The 25,209-nt window shown below is 37.1% G+C and overlaps 1 protein-coding gene across 1 annotated transcript; it reads right to left on the reverse strand.

Moving 5' to 3' along the window:
- Window positions 1–592: 592 nt before the first annotated feature.
- On the reverse strand, window positions 593–25,209 carry PTCHD3 (patched domain containing 3). The gene is given in 6 exon segments (XM_032624712.1): window positions 593–3,886; window positions 3,889–4,335; window positions 6,735–6,880; window positions 22,946–23,067; window positions 24,149–24,823; window positions 24,826–25,209. Coding segments are annotated over 6 exon segments (2,373 nt in total). The 3' UTR covers window positions 593–3,287.

Raw genomic sequence — 25,209 nt, forward strand, 5'->3', positions numbered from 1 at the left:
AAGTGGAGAGAAGCTCCCGCCGATTCCACATTACGGAGACTTGTACAATTATCTCATTATATATCACAATGTAATAATAACAGAAATAAAGTGCACAATAAATGTGATGCGCTCGAATCATCCCGAAACCTTCCCCCACCCCCCTGCGGTCCGCGGAAAAACTGTCTTCCACGAAACCGGTCCCTGGTGCCGAAAAGGTTGGGGACTGCTTAAACTATTCTTAAATAATGAAGAGAAAATAAAGGTATTGCTTGATTCATGGTCAAAGAAGAAATCACAAGGAAAATACGAGCTTATTTCAAAATGAACGATAATGAACACCCCTCATCTAGAAATTTGTGGATAGTTAAAAGACTAGTTAGAAGGAAATTTATCACATTAAAAGCTTTCTTAGAAAAGAATAAATCTTAAAATCAGTGACTTATCCTACCACCTTAAAAAGCTAGAAAATGAAGAGAAATTTAAACTCGAATGAATGAAGAGTGTGGCAATCAAGTAGCAAATAGAGAAATAAAAGAAATCAATAAAGCCAAAAGCCGGTTCTTGGAAAAATTTAATAAAATTGATAATCCCTTGACCAAGAAATAAAAGGTACATAATACAAATTACCAATATCAAGAACTGCACAGGGGACATCACTAGACATTAAAATGGTAAGAAAATAATCAATTAGCCAATTAGCAAAATGGGCAAATTCCTTATAAAACCAAACATACCAAAATTGACCCTAGAAGAAAAAGAACATCTGAATGGCCTTCTATTTGTTAAAGAAAGTGAATCTGAAATAAAAATCCTTCCCAGAAAAGCTCCATGCCCAGAAGACTTCACTGGTGAATTCTACTGAACATTTAAGTAAGAAATGAAAGAATTATATCAACCATACATCATATATTTCAGAAAATAGAAGAGGAGGAATATATATTTACTGGCTTGTTTCCTGAGGGCAGCATAACCCTGATATAAAGACCTGAGAAAGGCATTACAAAAAAGGGAATTGTAGACCAATATGCCTCATGAACACAGGAACATATATCATTGACAAAATATTAACAAAACAAAGACAGCAATATATGAAAATAATAACATGCCACGACTAAATGTGAGTCATCCTAGGAATGCAAGGTTGGTATAATATTAAAAAATCACTCAATATAAATTGTCACATTCACAGATTAAGATAGAAAAACAGACATGATAATCTCAGTCAATGGACAGAAATTATTTGACAAAATTTAATACCCATTCATGTTAAAACATCCCAGAAAACTATATGTAGAAAAGAGCTTCCACAATCTGACAGAAGATGGCTATGAAAAACTTCCAGGTAATAATCATACTGCCTGAGATATTGACCACGTTCCTTACAAAGTTGAGAACAAGGCAATGATGTCTGCTTTCAGTACATTTTCCCACATTTTACTGGACATTTTAAGCCAGTGCAATAAGATAAGTACAAGATAAAGTTTATGTAGGGAGAAACAGAATTGTCTTTATGTGACCTTTACATAATTGCATAGATAAAAACTATTAAGAGAAACTAAAAAACTCTACATGAACTAATAAATGAACCTAAAAGGATTACACAGTATAAGGTAGGTATGCCAAAACCAATTTTATTTTTATGTACTAGTAAAAAAAATGGAAAGGGGATTTAAAATACTTACAATGATATAATAAATTAATGTACTTAGAAGAAATCCATGTAAATCTATAAGACATGCCTGAGAGAAATTAAAGAAGATATAAAAAATGGAGAGATAAACCATGCTCACAGATTGGAAGAGTCCATACTGCTAAGATATCTATTTTCCCCAAATTGATCTGTAGATTCACCATAACCCAATCATGATCCCAATCAAAAATCCCAGATTTTTTTTGATAAATTGACAAATGATTCTAAAATTAGTATCTAAATGCAAAGAAACTAGAATAGCCAAAACAATTTGGAAAAGAGGAAAAATGTTGGATACCTTACCTAATTTCAATAATTAATAGAAAGCTTCAGTAATCAATGCAGTGTGGTATGATAGAAAAACAGATCAATGCACAAAAATAGAGTCACACATAAATTGTCAATTGATTCTCTGACAGAGGTGCCAAATTAATCCCAATGGTGAAAGGACAGTCTTTTCACTAACGCTGCTGGGACAACTGGATAACTATAATGGGAAGACAATGAACCTCTATCCATACTTCCCAACAAACATGGGTCTATGAATCATAGACCTAAATGTAAAAATAAAACTACTAGCTTTGAGAAGAAAACATAGATGAATCTTTTGTAATCTTGGATTAGGCAAAAATTTCTTAGAGAGGACACAGAAAACACTAACCATTAAAAAAACGATAAATTGGATTCCAAAACTTAAAAACTTCAGTTCAGCAAAATACACCACTAAGAACATGCATAGAAAAACCCCAGACTAGGAGAATAAATAATAACCAGTTGCACTTTTACATAATAATGCATATGGGAAGTACAATGAAAATAATATTCCATTTATAGCATAACACATAAAATATCTGAATTCCAGGCATAAACTACTAATGATGAAATAAAAGGAAAAAATAACTGGAAAGTTATACTTATGCTTGATTGTATAGACCATAATAAAGATGACAACACTTCCTAATTTAGCAAAGATATTTTAATGTAAGACTAATTAATTTTTCTCAGGATATTTTAAATAACATTTTAAAATGGGATCTCCACACCAAGGAAACATCCCTTTGTCTTTAGTTTATTGACTATTCTTAATAGCACATTTTTATCAGATTGGATTGGGGCAATCAGGAATTCTATAATTGGTCTTTGATTGGTTAGTGGCTAGTCAAACTTTCAAAAAAACGTTAAGAATACCGGAATAAAAATTAGGCCATGAGCAACTCCAAATACCATAACAAGAAACATAATCTTAAAAAATGTCCTGAAGATGTATGCTTTAGCTGCAGATAAGACACACACTCCTATTATTGTTGAAATTGCACTTTGCAACACAGGGTAGCCTAGCAGATACAATGCCTCGATGGTTTTTTGGTTTACTGAGGGCTTTGAACTGGAAACAAATGCATAGGAAATGTGCGCAGAAAAATCAAAAGAAAACCCCTATACAAATGACAAGATTACTCATGGATATGGAATCAAGATTGATGTTCCAGAATGCCATGAAACCTGTTACTCCTAAAATCACAGAAGCGATAGCAAAAGTTACCCACAAAGAACACAGCGGGTGAGGGATTAACAGTAAGGAAACAATGAACATAGCTGTTGAGGCAACAATTACATTTCAAACAGTGTTTTCTAATATTGCAGAATACTGATCAAAATATATGAACGCCTGGTTATACACCATTAGGGGAATTTCACACTTTTCAGCCATGTCTCGGAACTGGAGTAATATCAGCTTCTTATTGGTTGAAGAAGAAACACCCATGGTCTGAATGAAGGCCTGGGAACAGATGATTTCCTGTGATGATGTAATGTTAATATCATACATAAAAAGTGGAGAATCTATTACAAAATTGGGAATATTTTTTAGAAAAGTTATCTTATCATTTACATCGTGATGGTGGTTTTCCATATATTTCACATATTCTCATAATCAAAACTCTGTAAGATTTTTATCTACATAGTCACTGTTTTCAAAATCTACAAGACATTTTTCCAATTTTTGCCTAGCATCTCCTTCCCAACAGTCAAGAGCTTCAGTAACAATAACCATAACCCTGGGACCATAAGTTGAAAAATGTTCTTCTTCTACATTAAAATACGGTGTGATGCAGGAGTCATCACTTGCCAAATTTCGGAGGTCTAAACCTTTCTGCACTTGGAAACACCCATATATACTACTTATGATGTACAAAATGTATATAAGCACTACAAAAACTTGGACTCAGTGCTTGTGAGAAAAGGACCAAAATAGTCTCTAAAGAACAAATTCATCAGGTGGATATCAGCTTTATGTTTGTCTCGGAGAGAATTACATGGGAGGCGGCAGGGCTTTTTTAATGAGGAACATTTTTGGTCAGGATTTCCTGGTTTCTTCAACCAGCATAGACAAACTACTTCTCTTTTACCATCCAGGGCCATAAATGCTCCGAAACAGGTGATGTTATAAAAATAACAAAAGAGAAGGGTTGTTACTGTATAGATGCAGAAGTATTGTACAGACCTGAAAGAGGTCATAATTCTTGTATAGAAGGCCAGGATGTTGGTGATTGTAATGGACACTGCCACTTTTGAACAGACATTGGACATCCGTTCTTTTATGCTATCCACGAGGTTGGTCTTCTGCCAGGCAGAAATCATGATAAACATGTCATCGACCCCAAAACCTGTTAAAGAAAGAAACAGAATCTTCATACATATGAACATCCATTAAACATTAAACAGATCAGTTCACACCATTTCTTTGTCCATCTCTTAAGGTCTTATTTATCTTCCTCAATCTGTGTTTTGATACTTCTTTCTGTGATGCTTTCTCTGGTTGCCTCTGAATCCACAACAGAACTTATCGCTCCTTGCTCTGTAGTAGCTCTGTGCTTTGCACGTACTCCTGTTTGCACAGAGCACAGTATACTCTACTCCTAGTCATCATTTAGGGTGTTTCAATGATGAGTCAGGAAACCTGGCTGTTGGGTGTTAGGTGAAGTGGGATTAGCAATGTATCCTTGACTCCATTAGAATACTTGAGAGACCATTTTCTCCCATAAACCATTTTATTCTAGTGCACTAACGTTGAGCCAACATACTGTTGCTTAAAATATGAGCTGGATTTATCTGTTCTACAGTTAGCATCTAGCTGTCAATGTGCTGATTGTAGAGGCACCCCATAGTTTATAGACACACACACACACACACACACAAATGCAGTTTTCCTGCTAGTCTGTTTTTGATACCCAGAAGGCTATTATTCAAACTTCACTTGCCCAGGTTAAGGCATTATCACAATAAAATGCAGGCTCTCTTGAGATCAGAAATATGCACCAAAGTAAATATTAAGAATCCTTTACATATTAAATGCCTACTAGGGTAATCAGTCTTTTCCACAATGACGTTTCCTGATTGGTTTGGAATAAAGAGGACAGGAGAACATCTGAGGACTTTGAAACCATCAATGAAGGCTAGGAGAGGAGGACCACGGAGAAGAAATGGGATTACAAAGGACAGCATGAGCACGTTGCAGACAGATTTCGTCTGCCTCAAGCTTGCTACTGCTTTCATTCATGCACACGTCTGTCTCTGTGTACACTGATACAGAATCAGTACTTGGAACTAACATGCGGTACGAGGCCTACACTGACACAGGTTTACGTAGTGTGTCATAAACTGCATCCCGACACTCCCCCTGCAGCCAGCTTTGTGGATTTCAGTTGTATTCAGCTGAACAAAAGGGAAGAATCAGAGGTACTAAGGACGACGGATAAACTCATTGATATTTATTAGGTATTTAAAAACCAGTTTTTTCTTTATAGAGCCTTGTTCGAAAATTGTCCTCGTATATTTCTTGAGTTACTGAAATCACAACCCCCCCCCACACACACTCATACACACACACAGCCCTACACTCATACTTCTATGTATACACAGACAGTACGAAGATGCTTTATATTAAATCGGTTGCATAGATTTTAACTATAGTTATTTATGACTGTGGGAACACTGAGAGCTTTCTGATATTTTCAGTGTGAGTGTGTACTAGGAAGGTTTCTTCCACTGTCTCCCCTAAGAAATCAAATATTATTTCTTCCAAGTTGCTTACTTTCCAAAATACGAACATACTTATCTTCTCATGCTTATTGTAAAATAAATCCTGAAAGTACAGGAAAAGGCAAAGAAAAAATTTAAACAACTGTAATTCCACCCTTCGGGGATAATCCTTGCTAATATTTTAAGTATAGCCATCCAGAATTTGCTCTATACAAATATACACATATATTTGTATATCTATTTTAAACATCTTGTTTCATAGCCAGCATTTTTCATTTAACACTTTATATCTACCTCTTTTTAAAGAGTGAATAGGATTCCAAAACTTTAATACGCTATGTTTGAGTGGATCGATCCCATGTCGATATGGGATTAGGTTGTTCTTGTTTTTTCCTATTCTAAATCACACTGAAATGAAATACACGTTCTACTTTGTGAGCACTTGTCCAATAATTAGGACAAACTCCTAGAAGTGGAGTTGGCAGGTCAAAGGTATTCCCTTTTAAATTTTTAACTCTTTTGATCTGTTGCAAAGTTGTATATTAAAAGTGCACCAATTTACAAACTTCCCCCAGCAGAACATGAGTGTTCATTTGCATACAACATTCCCCAAACCTTTAATCCTGCTAATATTCATTAATAAGAAAAGAAAACAAAGGTGTCTCACTTTTGTTTTAACTTGCATCCCTTGATTTACTGAAAGGTCAAATACTTTTTCTTATATTTTCAGTAACTAGTATTTTGGATTTTGTGTGTGTGTGTGTGTGTGTGTGTGTGTGTGTGTGTGTGTGTGTGAACTGCCTGTTCATGTCCCTGGTCTGTGTTTTTCCATTTGGGGTACTAGATTTTTCTAACTCTAAAGACTCAGAATTCCATCTGATTTTCTTCTTTCCTGATACCCCATTTTGGATCTGTAGAGCCACCTAAATATAATTATTCTGCTTAATCTAACACAATCCCCTTCCATTATCCACCCCACACCCCCACATACACAATGTGCAGCCTCACATTTTGTTTTACTCACCTAGAATAAGAAATGGTGAATTTGCAACTATGATCACAAATGGCACCCCAATGTACAACATCAGGCCAAAGCCACTCACCACTGCCAAGGCAGCAGAAATCACTCCAAAGGCTGCAACCCACATTTTGTTTCGTATACAGTCACACCTGTAAATTTGGAGGGAAAAATCATGGAACTTGTAGTGGTAGCTTCCATACTGAAATTCCAGCAATTCATAACGTTCTTGAATTGGACACCTATACAGAGCCCTCTTGGGCAATAATTCTCATACCTGTCTGCTGGAGAACTTTAATTTCCAGGCACTAGCCCAGACCAACTGAAAAAAAAAAGGGAGTTTGGAGACAGAAAACTTGGGAATCTGTACTTTTACCAAACTATACTGGTTGATTCTTACACATCTAGCCAAGCACAAATCCACTGACTGGCATTTCAGGACCACAAAGATATACTAAAACACTGCAGATGGTTAATTCCACTCTGATCTTCAAAGGAGTGTGAATGGAACGCAACAGCAAATGGAAGTACCTATATCCAGTTGTCTTCTCACCCACCTGTGACTCCAGTTAGCCCTAAATAGCTCCTGTATTTCAAACCTGGTTCAATATGTATCTGGCTAACAAAAAGTATGAAAGCCTCCTTCTAGAAGCAAAAAGAACTACAGCCTGTGGAACAAAAACCACATTCACAGAAAGATAGACAAGATGAAAAGGCAGAGGGCTATGTACCAGATGAAGGAACAAGATAAAACCCCAGAAAAACAACTAAATGAAGTGGAGGTAGGCAACCTTCCAGAAAAAGAATTCAGAATAATGATAGTGAAGATGATCCAGGAACTCGGAAAAACAATGGAGGCAAAGATCGAGAAGATACAAGAAATGTTTAACAAAGACCTAGAAGAATTAAAGAACAAACAAACAGAGATGAACAATACAATAACTGAAATGAAAACTACACCAGAAGGAATCAATAGCAGAATAACTGAGGCAGAAGAACGGATAAGTGACCTGGAAGACAGAATGGTGGAATTCACTGCCACAGAACAGAATAAAGAAAAAAGAATGAAAAGAAATGAAGACATCCTAAGAGACCTCTGGGAAAACATTAAACGCAACAACATTCGCACTATAGGGGTCCCAGAAGGAGAAGAGAGAGAGAAACGACTCAAGAAAATATTTGAAGGGATTATATTCGAAAACTTCCCTAACATGGGAAATGAAATACCACCCAAGTCCAGGAAGTGCAGCAAGTCCCATACAGGATAAACCCAAGGAGAAACACTGTGAGACACATAGTAATCAAATTGGCAAAAATTAAAGACAAAGAAAAATTATTGAAAGCAGCAAGGGAAAAATGACAAATAATGTACAAGGGAACTCCCATAAGGTTAACAGCTGATTTCTCAGCAGAAACTCTACAAGCCAGAATGGAGTGGCATGATATACTTAAAGTGATGAAAGGGAAGAATCTACAGCCAAGATGACTCTACCCAGCAAGGATCTCATTCAGATTCTATGGAGAAATCAAAGCTTTACAGACAAGCAAAAGCTAAGAGAATTCAGCACCACCAAACCAGCTCTACAACAAATGCTAAAGGAACTTCTCTAAGTGGGAAACACAAGAGAATTAAGGGACCTACAAAAACAAACCTAAAACAATTAAGAAAATGGTCATAGGAGCACACATATCGATAATTACCTTAAAGTCAATGGATTAAATGCTCCAACCAAAAGACACAGACTGGATGAATGGATACAAAAACAAGACCCATATACATGCTGTCGACAAGAGACCCACTTCAGACGTAGCGACACATACAGACTGAATGTGAGGGGATGGAAAAAGATATTCCATGCAAATGGAAATCAAAAGAAAGATGGAGTAGCAATATGCATATCAGATAAAATACACTTTAAAATAAAGACTGTTACAAGAGACAAGGAAGGACACTACATAATGATCAAGGGATCAATCCAAGAAGAAGATATAACAATTATAAATATATATGCACCCAACATAGGAGCACCTCAATGCATAAGGCACCTGTTAACAGCTCTAAAAGAAGATATTGACACTAACACAATAATAGTGGGGGACTTTAACACCTCACTTACACCAATGGACAGATCATCCAAGATGAAAATTAATAAGGAAACACAAGCTTTAAATGACACAACAGACCAGATAGATTTAATTGATATTTATAGGACATTCCATCCAGAAACATCAGATTACACTTTCTTCTCAAGTGTGCACGGAACACTCTCCAGGATAGATCACATCTTGGGTCACAAATCAAGTCTCAGTAAATTTAAGAAAATTGAAATCATATCAAGCATCTTTTCTGACCACAATGCTATGAGATTAGAAATGAATTACAGAGGAAAAATGTAAAAAACACAAATGCATGGAGGCTAAACACTATGTTACTAAATAACCAAGAGATCACTGAAGAAATCAAAGAGGAAATCAAAAAATACCTAGACACAAATGACAATGAAAACATGACAATCCAAAAGCTATGGGATACAGCAAAAGCAGTTCTAAGAGGGAAGTTTATACCTATACAAGCCTACCTCAAGAAATAAGAAAAATCTCAAATAATCTAACCTTACACATAAAGGAACTAGAGAAAGAAGAACAAACAAAACCCAAAGTTAGCAGAAGGAAAGAAATCATAAATATCAGAGCAGAAATAACTGAAATAGAAACAAAGAAAACAATAGCAAGGATCAATAAAACTAAAAGCTGGTTCTTTGAGAAGGTAAATGAAACTGATAAACCATTAGCCAGACTCATCAAGAAAAAGAGGGAGAGGACTCAAATCAATAAAATTAGAAATGAAAAAGGAGAAGTTACAACAGACACCGCAGAAATACAAAGCATTCTAAGACACTACTACAAGCAACTCTATGTCAATAAAATGGACAACCTGGAAGAAATGGACAAATTCTTAGAAAGGTATTACCTTCCAAGACTGAACCAGGAACAAATAGAAAATATGAACAGACCAATCACAAGTAATGAAATTGAAACTGTGATTAAAAACCTTCCAACAGGGGCTTCCCTGGTGGCGCAGTGGTTGAGAGTCCGCCTGCCGATGCAGGGGACATGGGTTCGTGCCCCGGTCTGGGAAGATCCCACATGCCATGGAGCAGCTGGGCCCGTGAGCCATGGCTGCTGAGCCTGCGCGTCCGGAGCCTGTGCTCCACAATGGGAGAGGCCACAACAGTGAGAGGCCCGTGTACTGCAAAAAAAAAAAAAAAAAATTCTTCCAACAAACAAAAGTACAGGACCAGATGGCTTTACAGGTGAATTCTATCAAACATTTAGAGAAGAGCTAACACCCATCCTTCTCAAACTCTTCCAAAAAATTGCAGAGGAAGGAACACTCCCAAACTCATTCTATGAGGCCCCCATCACCCTGATACCAAAACCAGACAAAGATACTACAAAAAAAGAAAATTACAGGCCAATATCACTCATGAATATAGATACAAAAATACTAGCAAACAGAATCCAACAACACATTAAAAGGAGCATACACCATGATCAAGTGGGATTTATCCCAGGGATACAAGGATTCTTCAATATATGCAAATCATTCAATGTGATACACCATATTAATAAATTGAAGAAGAAAAATCATATGATAATCTCAATAGATGCAGAAAAATCTTTTGACAAAATCCAGCACCCATTTATGATAAAAACTCTCCAGAAAGTTGGCATAGAGGGAACCTACCTCAACATAATAAAGGCCACAGCAAACATCATTCTCAATGGTGAAAAACTGAAAGCATTTCCTCTAAGATCAGGAGCAAGACAAGGATGTCCACTCTCACCACTATTATTCAACATAGTTTTGGAAGTCCTAGCCACAGCAATCAAAGAAGAAAAAGAAATAAAAGGAATACAAATTGGAAAAGAAGAAGTAAAACTCTCACTGTTTGCAGATGACATGATACTATACATAGAGAATCCTAAAGATGCCACCAGAAAATTACTAGAGCTAAGCAATGAATTTGGTAAAGTTGCAGGATACAAAATTAATGCACAGAAATCTATTGCATTCCTATACACTAATGATGAAAAATCTGAAAGAAATTAAGGAAACACTCCCATTTACCAATGCAACAAAAAGAATAAAATACCTAGGAGAGACAAAAGACCGGTATGCAGAAAACTGTAAGACATTGATAAAGAAATTAAAGATAAAACAAACAGATGGAGAGATATGCCATGTTCTTGGATTGGAAGAATCAATATGCTGAAAATGACTCTACTACCCAAAGCGATCTACAGATTCAATGCAATCCCTATCAAATTACCAATGGCAATTTTTACAGAACTAGAACAAAAAATCTTAAACTTTGTATGGAGACACAAAAGACCCCAAATAGCCAAAGCAATCTTGAGGGAAAAAAAAGGAGCTGGAGGTATCAGGCTCTCAGACTTCAGACTATACTACAAAGCTACAGTAATCAAGATAATATGGTACTGGCACAAAAACAGAAAGATAGATCAATGGAACAGGATAGAAAGCCCAGAGATAAACCCACGCACATACAGTCACCTTATCTTTGATAAAGGAGGCAGGAATGTACAGTGGAGAAAGGACAGCCTCTTCAATAAGTGGTGCTGGGAAAACTGGACAGGTACATATAAAAGTATGAGATTAGATCACTCCCTAACACCACACACAAAAATAAGCTCAAAATGGATTAAAGACCTAGATGTAAGGCCAGACACTATCAAACTCTTAGAGGAAAACATAGGCAGAACACTCTATGACATAAATCACAGCAAGATCCTTTTTGACCCACCTCCTAGAGAAATGGAAATAAAAATAAAAATAAACAAATGGGACCTAATGAAACTTAAAAGCTTTTGCACAGCAAAGGAAACCATAAACAAGACAAAAAGACAACCCTCAGAATGGGAGAAAATATTCACAAACGAATCAACGGACAAAGGATTAATCTCCAAAATATATAAACAGCTCATGCAGCTCGATATTAAAGAAACAAACTACCCAATCCAAAAATGGGCAGAAGACCTAAATTGACATTTCTCCAAAGAAGACATACAGATGGCCAAGAGGCACATGAAAAGCTGCTCAACATCACTAATTATTAGAGAAATACAACTCAAAACTACAATGAGGTATCACCTCACACCAGTTAGGATGGGCGTCATCAGAAAATCTACAAACAACATATGTTGGAGAGGGTGTGGAGAAAAGGGAACCCTCTTGCACTGTTGGTGGGAATGTAAACTGATACAGCCACTATGGAGAACAGTACGGAGGTTCCTTAAAAAACTAAAAATAGAATTACCATATGATCCAGCAATCCCACTACTGGGCATATACCCAGAGAAAACTACAATTCAAAATGACACATGCACCGCAATGTTCATTGCGGCACTATTTACAATAGCCAGGTCATGGAAGCAACCTAAATGCCTATCAACAGATGAATGGATAAAGAAGATGTGGTACATATATACATTGGAATATTACTCAGCCATAAAAAGAATGAAATCAAGTCATTTGTACAGATGTGGATGGACCTAGAGACTGGCATACAGAGTGAAGTAAGTCAGAAAGAGAAAAATAAATACCGTATATTAACGCATATATGTGGAACCTAGAAAAATGGTACAGATGATCCAGTTTGCAGGGCAGAAATAGAGACACTAATGTAGAGAACAAACGTATGGACACCAATGGGAGAAAGCGGTGGGGGGGGGGTGGTGGTGGTGTGATGAACTGGGAGATTGGGACTAACATGTATACACTGATGTGTGTAAAACTGATGACTAATAAGAACCTGCTGTTTAAAAAAAATAAAAATTAAAAAAAAAAAAGTAAAGCCTCCTCCTAAAAGATTTTCATACTTTCCTCTGATGGAGAAGTGGGCTCTAGAGAAGTGGCTACTAATTGCAAAAAATATGTGATATGTACTCCATTTTGAGTAACACAAACTATGCCTGTTTCTTGGTTGGACCAACAGAAATGGGAATACATACACAGCAATTAAGGAATGGGTTTAACACTTTTCCTCCCAACACCCATGACTTTACATTTTAAAATACTGACAACAGCCTCTGGTTTTCTACTTTACTCATTTGCTAACTGCTCCAAAACAAATGACTGATACCTGCCTCTAGATATTTTTAGCAGGAGAGAGGAACTAAGTTTGGTTTGAAAACTGGGAGAGTCAACTAAGCCAATGGAGCTGCTGATTCCAAAACAGCAAGAATATAAAGACCTTATTCAGGCAGGACCACATTAAAATAGCTAAACTTTCTTATTACTACCAAAAAAAAAAAACCTACACTGTGCCTGTATCTCACTTTTTCTCAAACTGCTGATGCTGTCAGTTAAACTCAGGGCCCAAAAATACACAAAATACACACACACACACACACACACACACACACACAGTCTCACTCCAGAGCAAAAGTAAATGTCTTTGTTATGACAAACTTTGATTATAACAAATACTTCTTAAAGTAACAATACTGGTTTATAGGAATTTAAGATAAGAAAGTAACACAGATGAACTGTGAAATCAGAAAGATTAATGAGGATAAAAGCTACATGTGACATGTTTATCCCCATTCCCTCTTTCAGGTTTCTGGATTTTCTTGGTGTAAATATTTCAGAGGATGGGGGAGTGAGGTATTTTATTGGCTAGAGTGACTTGACTTTGGCTAGTTGCTGTGTTGACTTTTTCTAAATGACCTTCATTTTAATGTTCAATAGGCAATGGAGGGAAGATGTGAATGTAGAGCACTGTTTGGTGAACACACTTGCAGATTTTCTAGTCCCCAAGAAGGACCTTGGTTAAGCAGTTTATCAGAATGACTTAGGAGAGTCTTAGAACTTTAGATTCCTGCAGTCCTGGAACACAGCTCTGCAGATTCTGATCTATACGTTTGTAGAGAAGCTGCAGAATCCAAGTGTCTAGAAATTTCTTCATATGATTCCAATGCTCAGGCAGTTAGGCATCACTGGCAGCAAAAAGGCCAATTTCCTGAATTTTCTATTCACTTAAGGGGAGGCTAAATTAGAAATCATCCCACTTAGAATACAATCTATGTATACACTTGGTGAGGGATCCACATCTTCCTTGAAAGATAATGATGTCTATCAAGACTAAAGAATAGTTTACAGTGTATTTGTGAAGGGAAAGATTCTCCGGATTTTTTTCTGAAATTGATCTCACATTTGGTGTAAGTTTTGTCATTTCCAAAACGTCAGACAATTTTGAAATAGTCTGGAAGCTCAACATACCAGTACTTACTATAGAATGAAGTTCAATTTGGAGTACACCTTTTGAGAAAGTCTTACTACTGTTTAAATGACTTCACTGCAAGACAGTAAATATGGAACCACAAAATGTGTTTGAATAATGGTTCTGTATGAGGTAAATGCATGTAGGCAAGGAATAACTTTCATATATAAGTGTGTGAGACAGGCAGGATGGGGATATCTTAGGGACTGTCTAGGAGGCCCCACCCAGAACAGAGAGAAGATTCTCAGTGATAACAGAGAACTGGGAGTGAGAGATGTCAAGGAACTTACAAAAGCTCTCACAGGAGAATCAGTTGTATATTCAAACCCAGAAAAAGCATCTATTAGACCATCACTCAGCATGTATGGCTTAAGAATCTTCCTCTTCCCTTTCCTCTTCTCCTTGGGCATGTTCCAACCCAGGAACTAGTACAGCAAGATAAGAAGTGATAGAAGAGGGCAGGGAAGCCCTTTTTTCCCCGTAAAAGGTTTTCCCATGCAGTGTGCTCCAGCTAAGAGAGGGGGAAACCTCAGCTTCAAATCAAGTTACCACTTTTTGTTTATTACATGGACATGGACATTTTAATTCTGATTGGAGGACTCTGTCTTACCTAAGAATGACAATGAAAGTCACAGGGCCTGCCTCAGTTTTTATGGGGCAGAGGAAGAACTTGCTCTACCTACAAAACTTAAAGGGAACAGAGGGAGATGAAAATAAAGTTGCTTTATGTTTACACCTCATGTGTCCTGTGTGTTCAATGTGTTGGTTATATAAGCATAAAAAGTCTTCAAAGACAAATGTAAGTCATTTTCTAATTGCCTTCAATACAAGATTTTCTGCATTACTGTTCACAGTTATTTGCTACAGATAAGCAAGAATTGACATAACTTTGTATATTCAGAACCAACTATCCAGTAGAAGACTTTTGTCAAACTAGTTCTTGGTACCTTATAGATTCCATACTAATTTAAAAAATTATTTATCCTACTAACTTTAACACGGCTGAATTTTGCTTTCTTTCCTCCCCCCTCCCTCCCTTCCTCCCTTCCTTCTTTCCCTTCTTCCTCCTTTTTTCTTGCTTCCTTCTTTTTTCATTTCTTTATTTTCTAAGGGATGTGATCTTCCTTTCCAGAATAACAAAGTTATAAATTAGCTCATTGACTCTAAAGATGCGCCCAGTGTGGTTACGTCCCTTTACCTATTGGAGCCTCACATCTTTCTCCACCTTAAACTAGAGAGTTAAATTATATCATTTTCCCCCAGACTTATGTACTTATGAGAATAAATTGGAGAAATTTTTGAAATATAGATTTTCAGATTTAGCCTCCAGATACTTGATTCAATAGGGCAGGGCCTCAGAATATGTGGTTTTAGGGCTCTCTCTGTGACTCTGATGTGAGAATCATTAGAATAATATTATTTGTGAGGTTCTTTCTACATCTAAATTCTATTTTTTTTGGCTTATATTTTTCATATTTTAGCTTTCCGGCCATAAGAGCTCAAACTAACCTTAATGCCTAGATAACAAGTGCTTAACAAAGTAAACTCCACACCAGAACAATGGAGATGCCCGTGTCAATTAAATTAGAGCTTACTTTTTTGTATAGTTAAAAGTACTAGTTCAAATTTATAATAGAAATAAAGACTTGTTTCTTAGCTCTATCAGCATATCTGCCTCCAAATGACACAACTAATCATAACTGGCAAACATGTAAGGTAATAAACATATACGAAAGCAAACAAAACCAGCCAAAATCTCTTTTTACTATTCCATTTGATTGCATACTATTGCTAATGGGCAAAATTTGTTTTAAGTCATTAGGTTTAAAAAATAAGAGTTTACTGCTAGACAGCAGAAAAATGTAGAGTAAGAATTTTCTACTTCTTGTCTCCCAACCGATACATAGAAAAACAAGCAGAAGTTGTCAGAACCAACTCTGTGATCTCTGGAAAACAGTCAAAAGTTTACAGAGGGCTGAAAAAAAAAAAAAAAGGCAGGGGGCGTTTAAAACAGTAGGAAAGTTTGTAGTGAGTTTATATGCCCTACTTCACTTCCCTCTCTGGTGGGATAGAAGTTTTAAAGTGGCAGTGACAATAAAGTGGCAGATGTGTTAAACTGGCCATAGTCTTAAAGTGACAAGAGTCTTAAAGCAAAGTCTTAAAGCAACAGCAGTCGTAAAGCATCAACAGCCCATGTTACCAGTGTGGGACTATGTCCTTATTTCTGGAAGGAGCAGAGCAGACCTTATTCACGTAATATTTTATATATCAGTTCTAAACTGCCTAGGGACTACCTGAAGGACTGATGCAAGGCACTCCTCTGTTTTGTCTAACACAAAACTCAGGTTGAGAAAGGTGGAAACACCACAAACTGAATAAACAAACTTCACATGCATAGGGCAAAAGATTACAGCCCAAACATACAAAAGACTGCCTAAGGCAGAAGCTGGGGAGCATTTCTCTGGAGTTTAGAATATTCACAAGTGCCTGTGTATACTGGGGAATTTAGAAAGTCACCCATGGCAAGATATAATGCTCAAAAAGGACTTAAGACACTAAGCTTTCACCTATGGCTAATCCCCAGTCATGGCATAACCCTGGGTAAGTGTTGAAGGAGAGTCCAGGCACAGAACCATTTTGAAAAGACTGGGAGAGCTCCTGGAATGCAAGGAAATTTCTGTCAAAACAATAGCTGAACACAAGCTAAGGAACAGGACTTCAGTGACAACATAAACAAGGAATACAATCTTTGCAATAATAGTTTGGGAAAGTCACTAAGAAGATCAACTACTACAGTATTAAACAAACAAGCAAACAAACATCAGGAAACCCTGGGGAGGTAGGAAATCTGATTTCCAGTTACCACATTATAATAGTCAAATGCCAAGTTTTCAACAACAACAAAATCCCAAGGCAAACAAATAAATAGGAAAGTATTGATCAGGCAAAGGAACAAAATAAATTGACAGGAAAGACAGAGACAGGACTTAGTAGATAAAGACTATAAAATGCTGTCCTAAATAAGCTTAGAGAACTAAAGGTGAGCACTGACAAGGATATAAGGAAAATAATGTATGAACAAAGTGATCATTTAAATAAAGAGATAGGAAAAAAACTTAAAAGGAACTAAAATTCTAGAGCTGAAAAGTACAACTGAAATAAAAAAACAAAACACTAGAGATGTTCAATAACAGATTTAGCAGGCATAATAAAGAACCAGTGAACTTGAAGATAGGTCAATTGAAATTACTGAGTCTGAGAGGCTGAAAGAAATAAGAAGTGAAAAGTACCTCACTGACCTGTTAGATTCCAGCAAGCAAACCCACATACATATTATGGGTGTCCCTGAAAAAGAAGAGAGGGAAAAAAAGGCAGAAAGAATATTTAAAGTATAATGACTGAAAACTTCCCAAATTTGATAGAAGACATGAAGCTACAAATCCAAGAAACTTAACAAATTCCAAGTAGGATAAACTCAAAATGATCCACACCAAGAGACATTATAATCAAACTATTGAAAGACGAAGACAAAGAGAGTCTTGGAAGCAGCAAGAAAGAAGCAACTGATCACGTACAAAGGATACTTAATAAGTATCAAGGTTGATTTCTCATCAGAAACCATGGAGGCCAAGGGACAATGGATGATATTGAAAGTGTTAAAAGAAAAACCGATCAACTTCAAGGCAGTGTCCAGAAAACCCTCCTTCAAATATGAAGGAGAAATTAAGACATTTACAGATAAAGAAGAGCTGAGGGAATTTGTTATCACTAGGCCTGTCTTATAAGAAATGCTGAAGGAACTCCTTCAGATTGAAATGAAGGAAAAAAAAAAAGTAACCGAAGTCATGAAGAAATACAGATCTCCAGTAAAGGCAAATACACGGGCAAATACAAAAACAAGTATTATTGTACTTTTGGTTTGTAACTCTACCTTTTACTTCCTACAGAATTTAAAAGACAATGACATAAAAATAACTATAAATCTATGTTATAGTGCATACAATGTATAAGGATATAATTTATGACAACAACATAAGGGAGGGAGGACAGAGATGTATAGAAGCAGCATAGTTAAAAGTTAAGTAGGTATTAATTTAATATAGATCATTTTAAATTTAAGATGTTATATGAATCTCCATGGTAACCACAAAGAAAGTCTCTAAAAACCATCACAAAAGGAAATGAAAAAAGAATCAAAACAGCTCACTAGAAAAATAGAAACTAAACATAAAAGAAGGCATAAATCAGGAATTCACTGGTCCAGTGGTTAAGACTTGGAGCTTTCACTGCCTGGGCCTGGGTTCAATCTCTGGTCGGAGAATTAAGATCCCACAAGCTGGGCTTCCCTGGTGGCGCAGTGGTTGAGAGTCCGCCTGCCTATGCAGAGGACACGGGTTCGTGCCCCCGTCCGGGAAGATCCCACATGCCGTGGAGCAGCGAAAAAAAAATAAAATTTAAAATAAAAAAAAAAAAAGGTGAGTATTTAAAAAAAGATCCCACAAGCTGTGCAGCATGGCCAAAAAAAAAAAAAAAAAAAAGGCATAAGTGGATGAAATGAAGGACAATAAGCTATAATATATACAGAATACAAACAGCAAAACAGCAGGAGTAAGTCCTTCCTTGTCAGCAATGATTTTAAATCTAAATAAATTAAACTTTCCAATCAAAAGGCAGATATTGTCAGAATGGATAAAACAGCATGATTCAACTATATGCTGTGTACAAGAGACTCACTTTATATCCAAAGACATGAATAGATTGAAAGAGGATTTAAAAAGATACTCCATATGAATAGTAACCAAAAGAGATCAGGGGTGGCTATACTGATATCAGACAAAAATAGACTTTATTTCAAAAACTGTTAAAAGAGACAGAGGGACACTATATATTGATAAAAAGGCCAATGAATCAGGAAGATATAACAACTATAAACATAAATTAACCACAAAACAGAGACCCAAAATATATGAAGCAAATATTAACAGAATTGTAGAGAGAAATATATAGCTCTACAGTAATAGTTGGCAAATTCAATACATCACTTTCAATAATGGATAAAACATCTAGGCAGATAATTTATAAGGAAAATGAAAACAAACATACAAAATACCATAATTTATGAGATGTAGTGACACCAGTGCCCAGAGGTAAATTTATAGCTACATTAAAAAAGAGAAAAGATCTCAAACCACTTTGTGGATTTAGACATCTTGTGGAACCAGAAAAAGAAGAGAAAACCTAACACAAAGCTAACAGAAGGAAGAAAATAATAAAGATTAGAACAGTGATAAATAAAATTGAGAATAGAAAAACAATAGACAAAACCAACAAAACCAAAAGTGGTTATTGAAAAAGATCAACAAAATTGACAAACATTTATCTAGAGTGACAAAGGAGAAAATAAAAAAGATACAAATAACTAAATCAGATATGAAAGTGAGGACATTACTACTGAACTTACAGAAATGTAAAGGATTATAAGAGACTACTATTAACTTATGCCAACAAACTGGATAACCTAGATAAAATGCACAAATTCCTAGAAATACACAAAGACCTAAACTGACTCAAGATGAAGTAGAACATTTCAACAGACATGTAACAAGTAAAAGGATTGAATCAGTAATCAAAAACCTCCCAACAAAAAAAGTCCAGGACCAGATGGCTTCACTAGTGAATTTTACCAAACATGTAAAGAAGAATTAATACCAATCCTTTTCAAACCCTTCCAAAAAGTTGAAAGGAAGGGAACACTTCCTAACTCATATGATGAGGCCATCATTACATTGATATCAATTCCACACAAAGGTATCACAAGAAAGCTACAGATAACACCTCTTATAAATATAGAAACAAAAATCCTCAATAAAATTCTAGCAAACACAATTCAATAGCATATTGAAAGGATTATACATCATGACCATATGGGATTTACCCCAGGAATGCAAGAGTGGTTCAACATGGGAAAATCAATCAATGTAATACGCCACACTAATGGAACAAAGGATAAAAACCACATGATCATCTCAAAAGATGCAGAAAAGGCATTTGACAAATTCCAATATCTTCTCATGATAAAAACACTCAAAAACAAGGAATGGAAGGAAAGTTCCTCAAAGTTATAAAGTCAATAATGAAAACTGCATAGCTAATATCATACTCAATGGTGAAAAATGGAAAGCTTTCCACCTAAGATCAGGAACAAGATAAGGATGCCCACTTTCACCAATGATATTCAACATTGTACTGGAAGTGCTAGCCAGAGCAATTAGACAAGAAATTGAAATAAAAGGAATTCAAATTGGAAAGGAAGAATTGTAACTATCTCTTTGCACAGATTATATGATTATATATATGAAAAATCCAAAGACTCCACAAGAAAACTACTAACATTAGTAAACAAATTCAGTAAATCTGCAGGTTATAAGATAAACACACAGGATTCAGCGGTTTCTATCCATGCACAATGAACAATCTCAAAACGAACTTAAAGAAGTAATTCCATTTAGTGTTTAAAATAATGAAATACTTAGGAATGCATTTAACCAAAGAAGTGAAAGACGTGTATGCTGAAAACTACAAAACATTGATGAAAACTAAAGAAGACCTAAATTAATGGAAAGACATTCTTAGTTCATGGGGAGGAAGACTTAATATTGTCAAAATGACAATCTCACCTAAGCAATCTACAGATTCAACACAATCTCTATCAAAATACCAATGGCGTTTTCTTCCAGAAATGGAAAGGTCAACACTCAAATTCATATGGAATTACAAGGAGCCCTGGATATCCAAAATAACCTTAAAATGAAAAAAAAAAAATGGACAGCTGAGATTTCCAGATTTCAAAACTTATAAAAAAGCTACAATAATTAAAACAGAGTGGTACTAGTATATGGATTGACATATAGACCAATGGACTAGAACTGAGCGTCTGGAAATAAACCCATACATCTACAGCCCATTGATTTTTGACAAGGATGCCAAGTCCATTCAACTGGGAAAGAACAGTCTCTTCAACAAATGGTACTTGGACAACTGAATTTCCACATGTACAAGAATTAAGTTGGACCCCTACTCCACATGACATACAACTATGAATTAAAAATTGCAATCACCTAAATTTCAGAGCTAAAACCATAAAACTCTTGAAAGAAACATAGGGTAAATGTGCATGACCTTGGACTCGTCAATGGATTCTTAGATATAACACCAAAACACAAGTAGCAAAAATAAATAAGTTGAATTTCATCAAAATTAAAACTTTTGTGCATTAAAGGACATTATCAAGAAAGTAAAGAGATAATCTACAGAGTGGGAGGAAATATTTGCAAATCATATATCTTGATAAGGATTTAATATCTAAAATATATAAAGTACTCATCAACAATAGGACTCAACACAACAAAAGGACAAACAATTTCATTAAAAATAGGCAAATGTGGGAATTTCCGGGCAGTCCAGTGGTTAGGACTCCACGCTCTCACTGCCAAGGGCCTGAGTTCAATCCCTGGTCAGGAAACTAAGATCCTGCAAGCTGTGTGGCACAGACAAAAAAAAAAGGGCAAAGGACCTGAATAGACACTTCTCCAAAGAAGATATACAAATGACCAGTAAACACATAAAAAAGATACTTAACATCATTAGTTACTAGGGAAATGCAAATCAAATCCACAATGAGATGTCACTTTATACCTACAAGGATGGCTATAATCAATAAAACAGAAAATAAGTGTTGGTGAGGATGTGGAGAAATTGGAAAACCTACATATTGCTGGTGGGATATAAAATGGTGTAGCCTCTGTGAAAAATAGTTTGGTGGTTCTTCAAAAAGCTAACCAGAGAATTATCATACAACCCACTAATTCTACTCCTAGGTATATGCTGAAAAGAATTGAAAACAAGTTCAAACAGAGATTTGTACACCAACGTTCATTGCAGCATTATTCACTATAGTCAGAAGATGGAAATATTCCAAGGGCCCATAAACAGATAAGTAGATAAAATGTGGTATATACATAAAATGGAATATTATTCAGCCATAAAAAGGAATTCATGCTAAAACATGGATAAGCCTTGAAAACATTATGCAAAGTGAAATAAGCCAGTCACAAAAGGACAAATACTGTATGATTCCACTTATATGAAATCTCTACAATAGGCAAAATCATGGAAACAGAAAGTAGATTAAAAAGTAACCGGGCTTCCCTGGTGGCGCAGTGGTTGAGAGTCCGCCTGCCGATGCAGGGGACACGGGTTCGTGCCCCGGTCTGGGAGGATCCCACATGCCGCGGAGCGGCTGGGCCCGTGAGCCATGGCCGCTGAGCCTGCGCGTCCGGAGCCTGTCCTCCGCAACGGGAGAGGCCACAACAGTGAGAGGCCCGCGTAACGCATAAAAAAAAAAAAAAAAAAAAAAGTAACCAAGACTTGGGGGAGACAATGGGGAGTTATTGCTTAATGGTTACAGAGTTTCTGTTTGGGGTGATGGAACATATTTATGAAGAGATAGTTGTGATGGTTGCACAACAGTGTGAATGTAACTAATGCCACTAAATTGTACACTTAAAAATGGTTTTTAGGGACTTCCCTGGTGGTCCAGTGGTCAAGACTCCATGCTCCCAGTGCACGGGGCCCAGGTTGGATCCCTGGTCAGGAAACTAGATCCCGCATGCCACAACTAAGAGCCTGCATGCCACAACTAAGAGCCCACATGCTGCAAATAAAGATCCCATGTGCCGCAACTAAGACCTGGCATAGCCCAATAATTAAATAAATAAGTAACTGTTTTTTAATGATTTTTAAAATGGTACATTTTATGTTACATATATTATATATACATTATATACATATATACTACCGCAATAAAATATTTTTTAAAGTTAGTGTTTAAAACTAATAAAAGTCTTTTACCTGTAGCATGATGTGATTGCAAATAATATGATTAGAAGGTATGCCAAGTGAAACAAGGGGATCACTGTCATAGAAGTTGCCTCAAATTCCAGTTGTTTAGAAAGTGATATAAAGTAGACCACCTGCCACAAAAAGATACTCAGATAAGTAACTTTTAATTCTGATATTGTGTGTGTTACAAATGATATTGAAACACTATAGCTTATTGATTGAAACATTAAAATTCAGTAAAGAATCAAACTATGTGGATTATGATTTTAGAATAAAGAAGGTAATAAAGATTTGCTTCTTCCCACAAATCTCTGGCATGCTTTCCAAAGTTTATTTCAAAAATCTAAAGTTTAAAACTCCTGAATATATGAAATCTGAATCTTATATAAAAAAATCATTGATAACTATAGACATTTTGGCTTTTTCTAAATTTTTATTAGGTTGTTATCTTTTACTATTTTAACTGCACAAATATCATTTCATTAAGGACTGGGTATTCAAAGGCTTTTTCCAGAAGGTGTCTCACTTTCACCAGTTTTGTTCAGAGTATTAGGTTTGCCAGCCCAGCAATTACAGAACAGCTACCATGTGCCTAGCACTATGCTATAATTTACTTTTAAAATGCTCAGCATTCTTTTTCAACAAAACCATGGAACTTTTGCTTATATATTTGGTTTTTTTTATTCCACTGAACTCTAAACAAATTTTAGGGGGCTCCCAGAAACAGCAAAGACTTTAACTTAAAGTAAAAATTTCAAAGTAATTTGACCAGAAAACCGAACTAAACCTTAAGATCAATGTCTGTACTGAACAGAACAACCTTGAGGATGTACAATTTGTGTTTTTCAGCAAAATGTTACCAAGGATTTAAGATTTCTGGCTTTTTTTTTTTTTTTAGGTCTTAGCTCTCTTTTTTATTTTATTTTATTTTTAAAAAATTTGGTTGTATAGTTGATTTACAGTTATGTGTTAGTTTCAGGTGTACAGCAAAGTGAATCAGTTATACATATGCATATATCCACTTTTAGATTCTTTTGTGGCATTCTTCAGTACGCTATGTTAAGAAAGTTGGATTAAGGACCAAATACAGCAGAACACACCCAGCTTCAAGTCAAGGGCTCCATCAAGTAATTAGAGAGTGCTGTTGGAACAAGTCTTCTTATCCCTCCCACCTTCTCCTGGCCTCCCTGTAAAGCCCCAGCCGCTAGGAACCTGGATCTTCTTCAAGGCCAGACTCTTTTCAAGGTTGCCAACTTGGTTCAGGAAGTGGATCAGCCACGCCTTGCTGCGTTCGCTGTCCTCTCCTTCGCCAGTCTTCAGGTAGTACTGCAGCCGCATGGCTTTGGCCTCCAGGAGTAACTGGCTCAGTCCCATGCTCTCGCCTAACACAGTTCCTCCAAGGATGTTGGCCAGGTACACGACCTGGCCGGCTAGGCTGTAGATGGGGAAGGTGATGTTTTTCAGGTTGAGGACACTGTTCGTTTTCCAGGCGAACAAGAGTGGGTGGGAGGGTACACAGTAGCCCTGGTTCTTCAAGTGCACCTCATTGTAGAGGATCTGGGTTCCCTTTGCCTGTGTCACAGTCAAAGCCTGAACCGCGTCGTCCACTTCACTAATTTCTGATAAGGTTTCTTGTTCCAGCAGCGAGTTGGTGTCGGAGACCACTAGAATGGAAGCATAACTGACCCCGGTGCTCTTCCTGGCGATGGAGAAGAGATTGGATTCGTTGGCGGTGAAATGTCCCTGCACGAAGCGTCGCTCAGCCTTGGCGGGGCTCCCTATCGGGGTGTATTGCTCCTCGAGGTCTTCTTCTTCCTTGGGCAGGTGAATCAGGCCAGCGCCGAGGACGGCCATTAAAACCATGGGCAGCAGCAAGAAGATCCGGGGGGGTGCGAGCCCACCTCCCATCCCAGCCGCCGGAAGGCCCGGGAGAGCGGCACCTCCAGGCAGTCGGTGTGGCAGCGGGGTCTCTCGGACACTCCGTTCTCAGACTCCGACGCCGGCAGAGGCTGCGACTCCGGCGGGGCCCCTGCGCGCTGCCCCGCATCCCAGCCCAGCTCGAGCTCCCGTCCCGGACCCGACGCCGAGACCCGCTCCGGCTCGGGCTCTGCAGCCGGGAGAGGCTCGGAGCCGGGCCCTGCCGGCGGCTGCGGCCAGCTCTCCGAGTCCTGCCCCGGCCCCGCCTCCGGCCCCTGCGCTACGGGCCCCGGTTCCTGCCCCGCCTCCCGCCCGGGCGCCGCCTCTGGCGCAACCTTAGCTGCATTAAGGCTCAT

The sequence above is a fragment of the Phocoena sinus genome, chromosome 2, assembly GCF_008692025.1.
Source record: "Phocoena sinus isolate mPhoSin1 chromosome 2, mPhoSin1.pri, whole genome shotgun sequence".
Lineage (NCBI taxonomy): Eukaryota > Metazoa > Chordata > Mammalia > Artiodactyla > Phocoenidae > Phocoena > Phocoena sinus.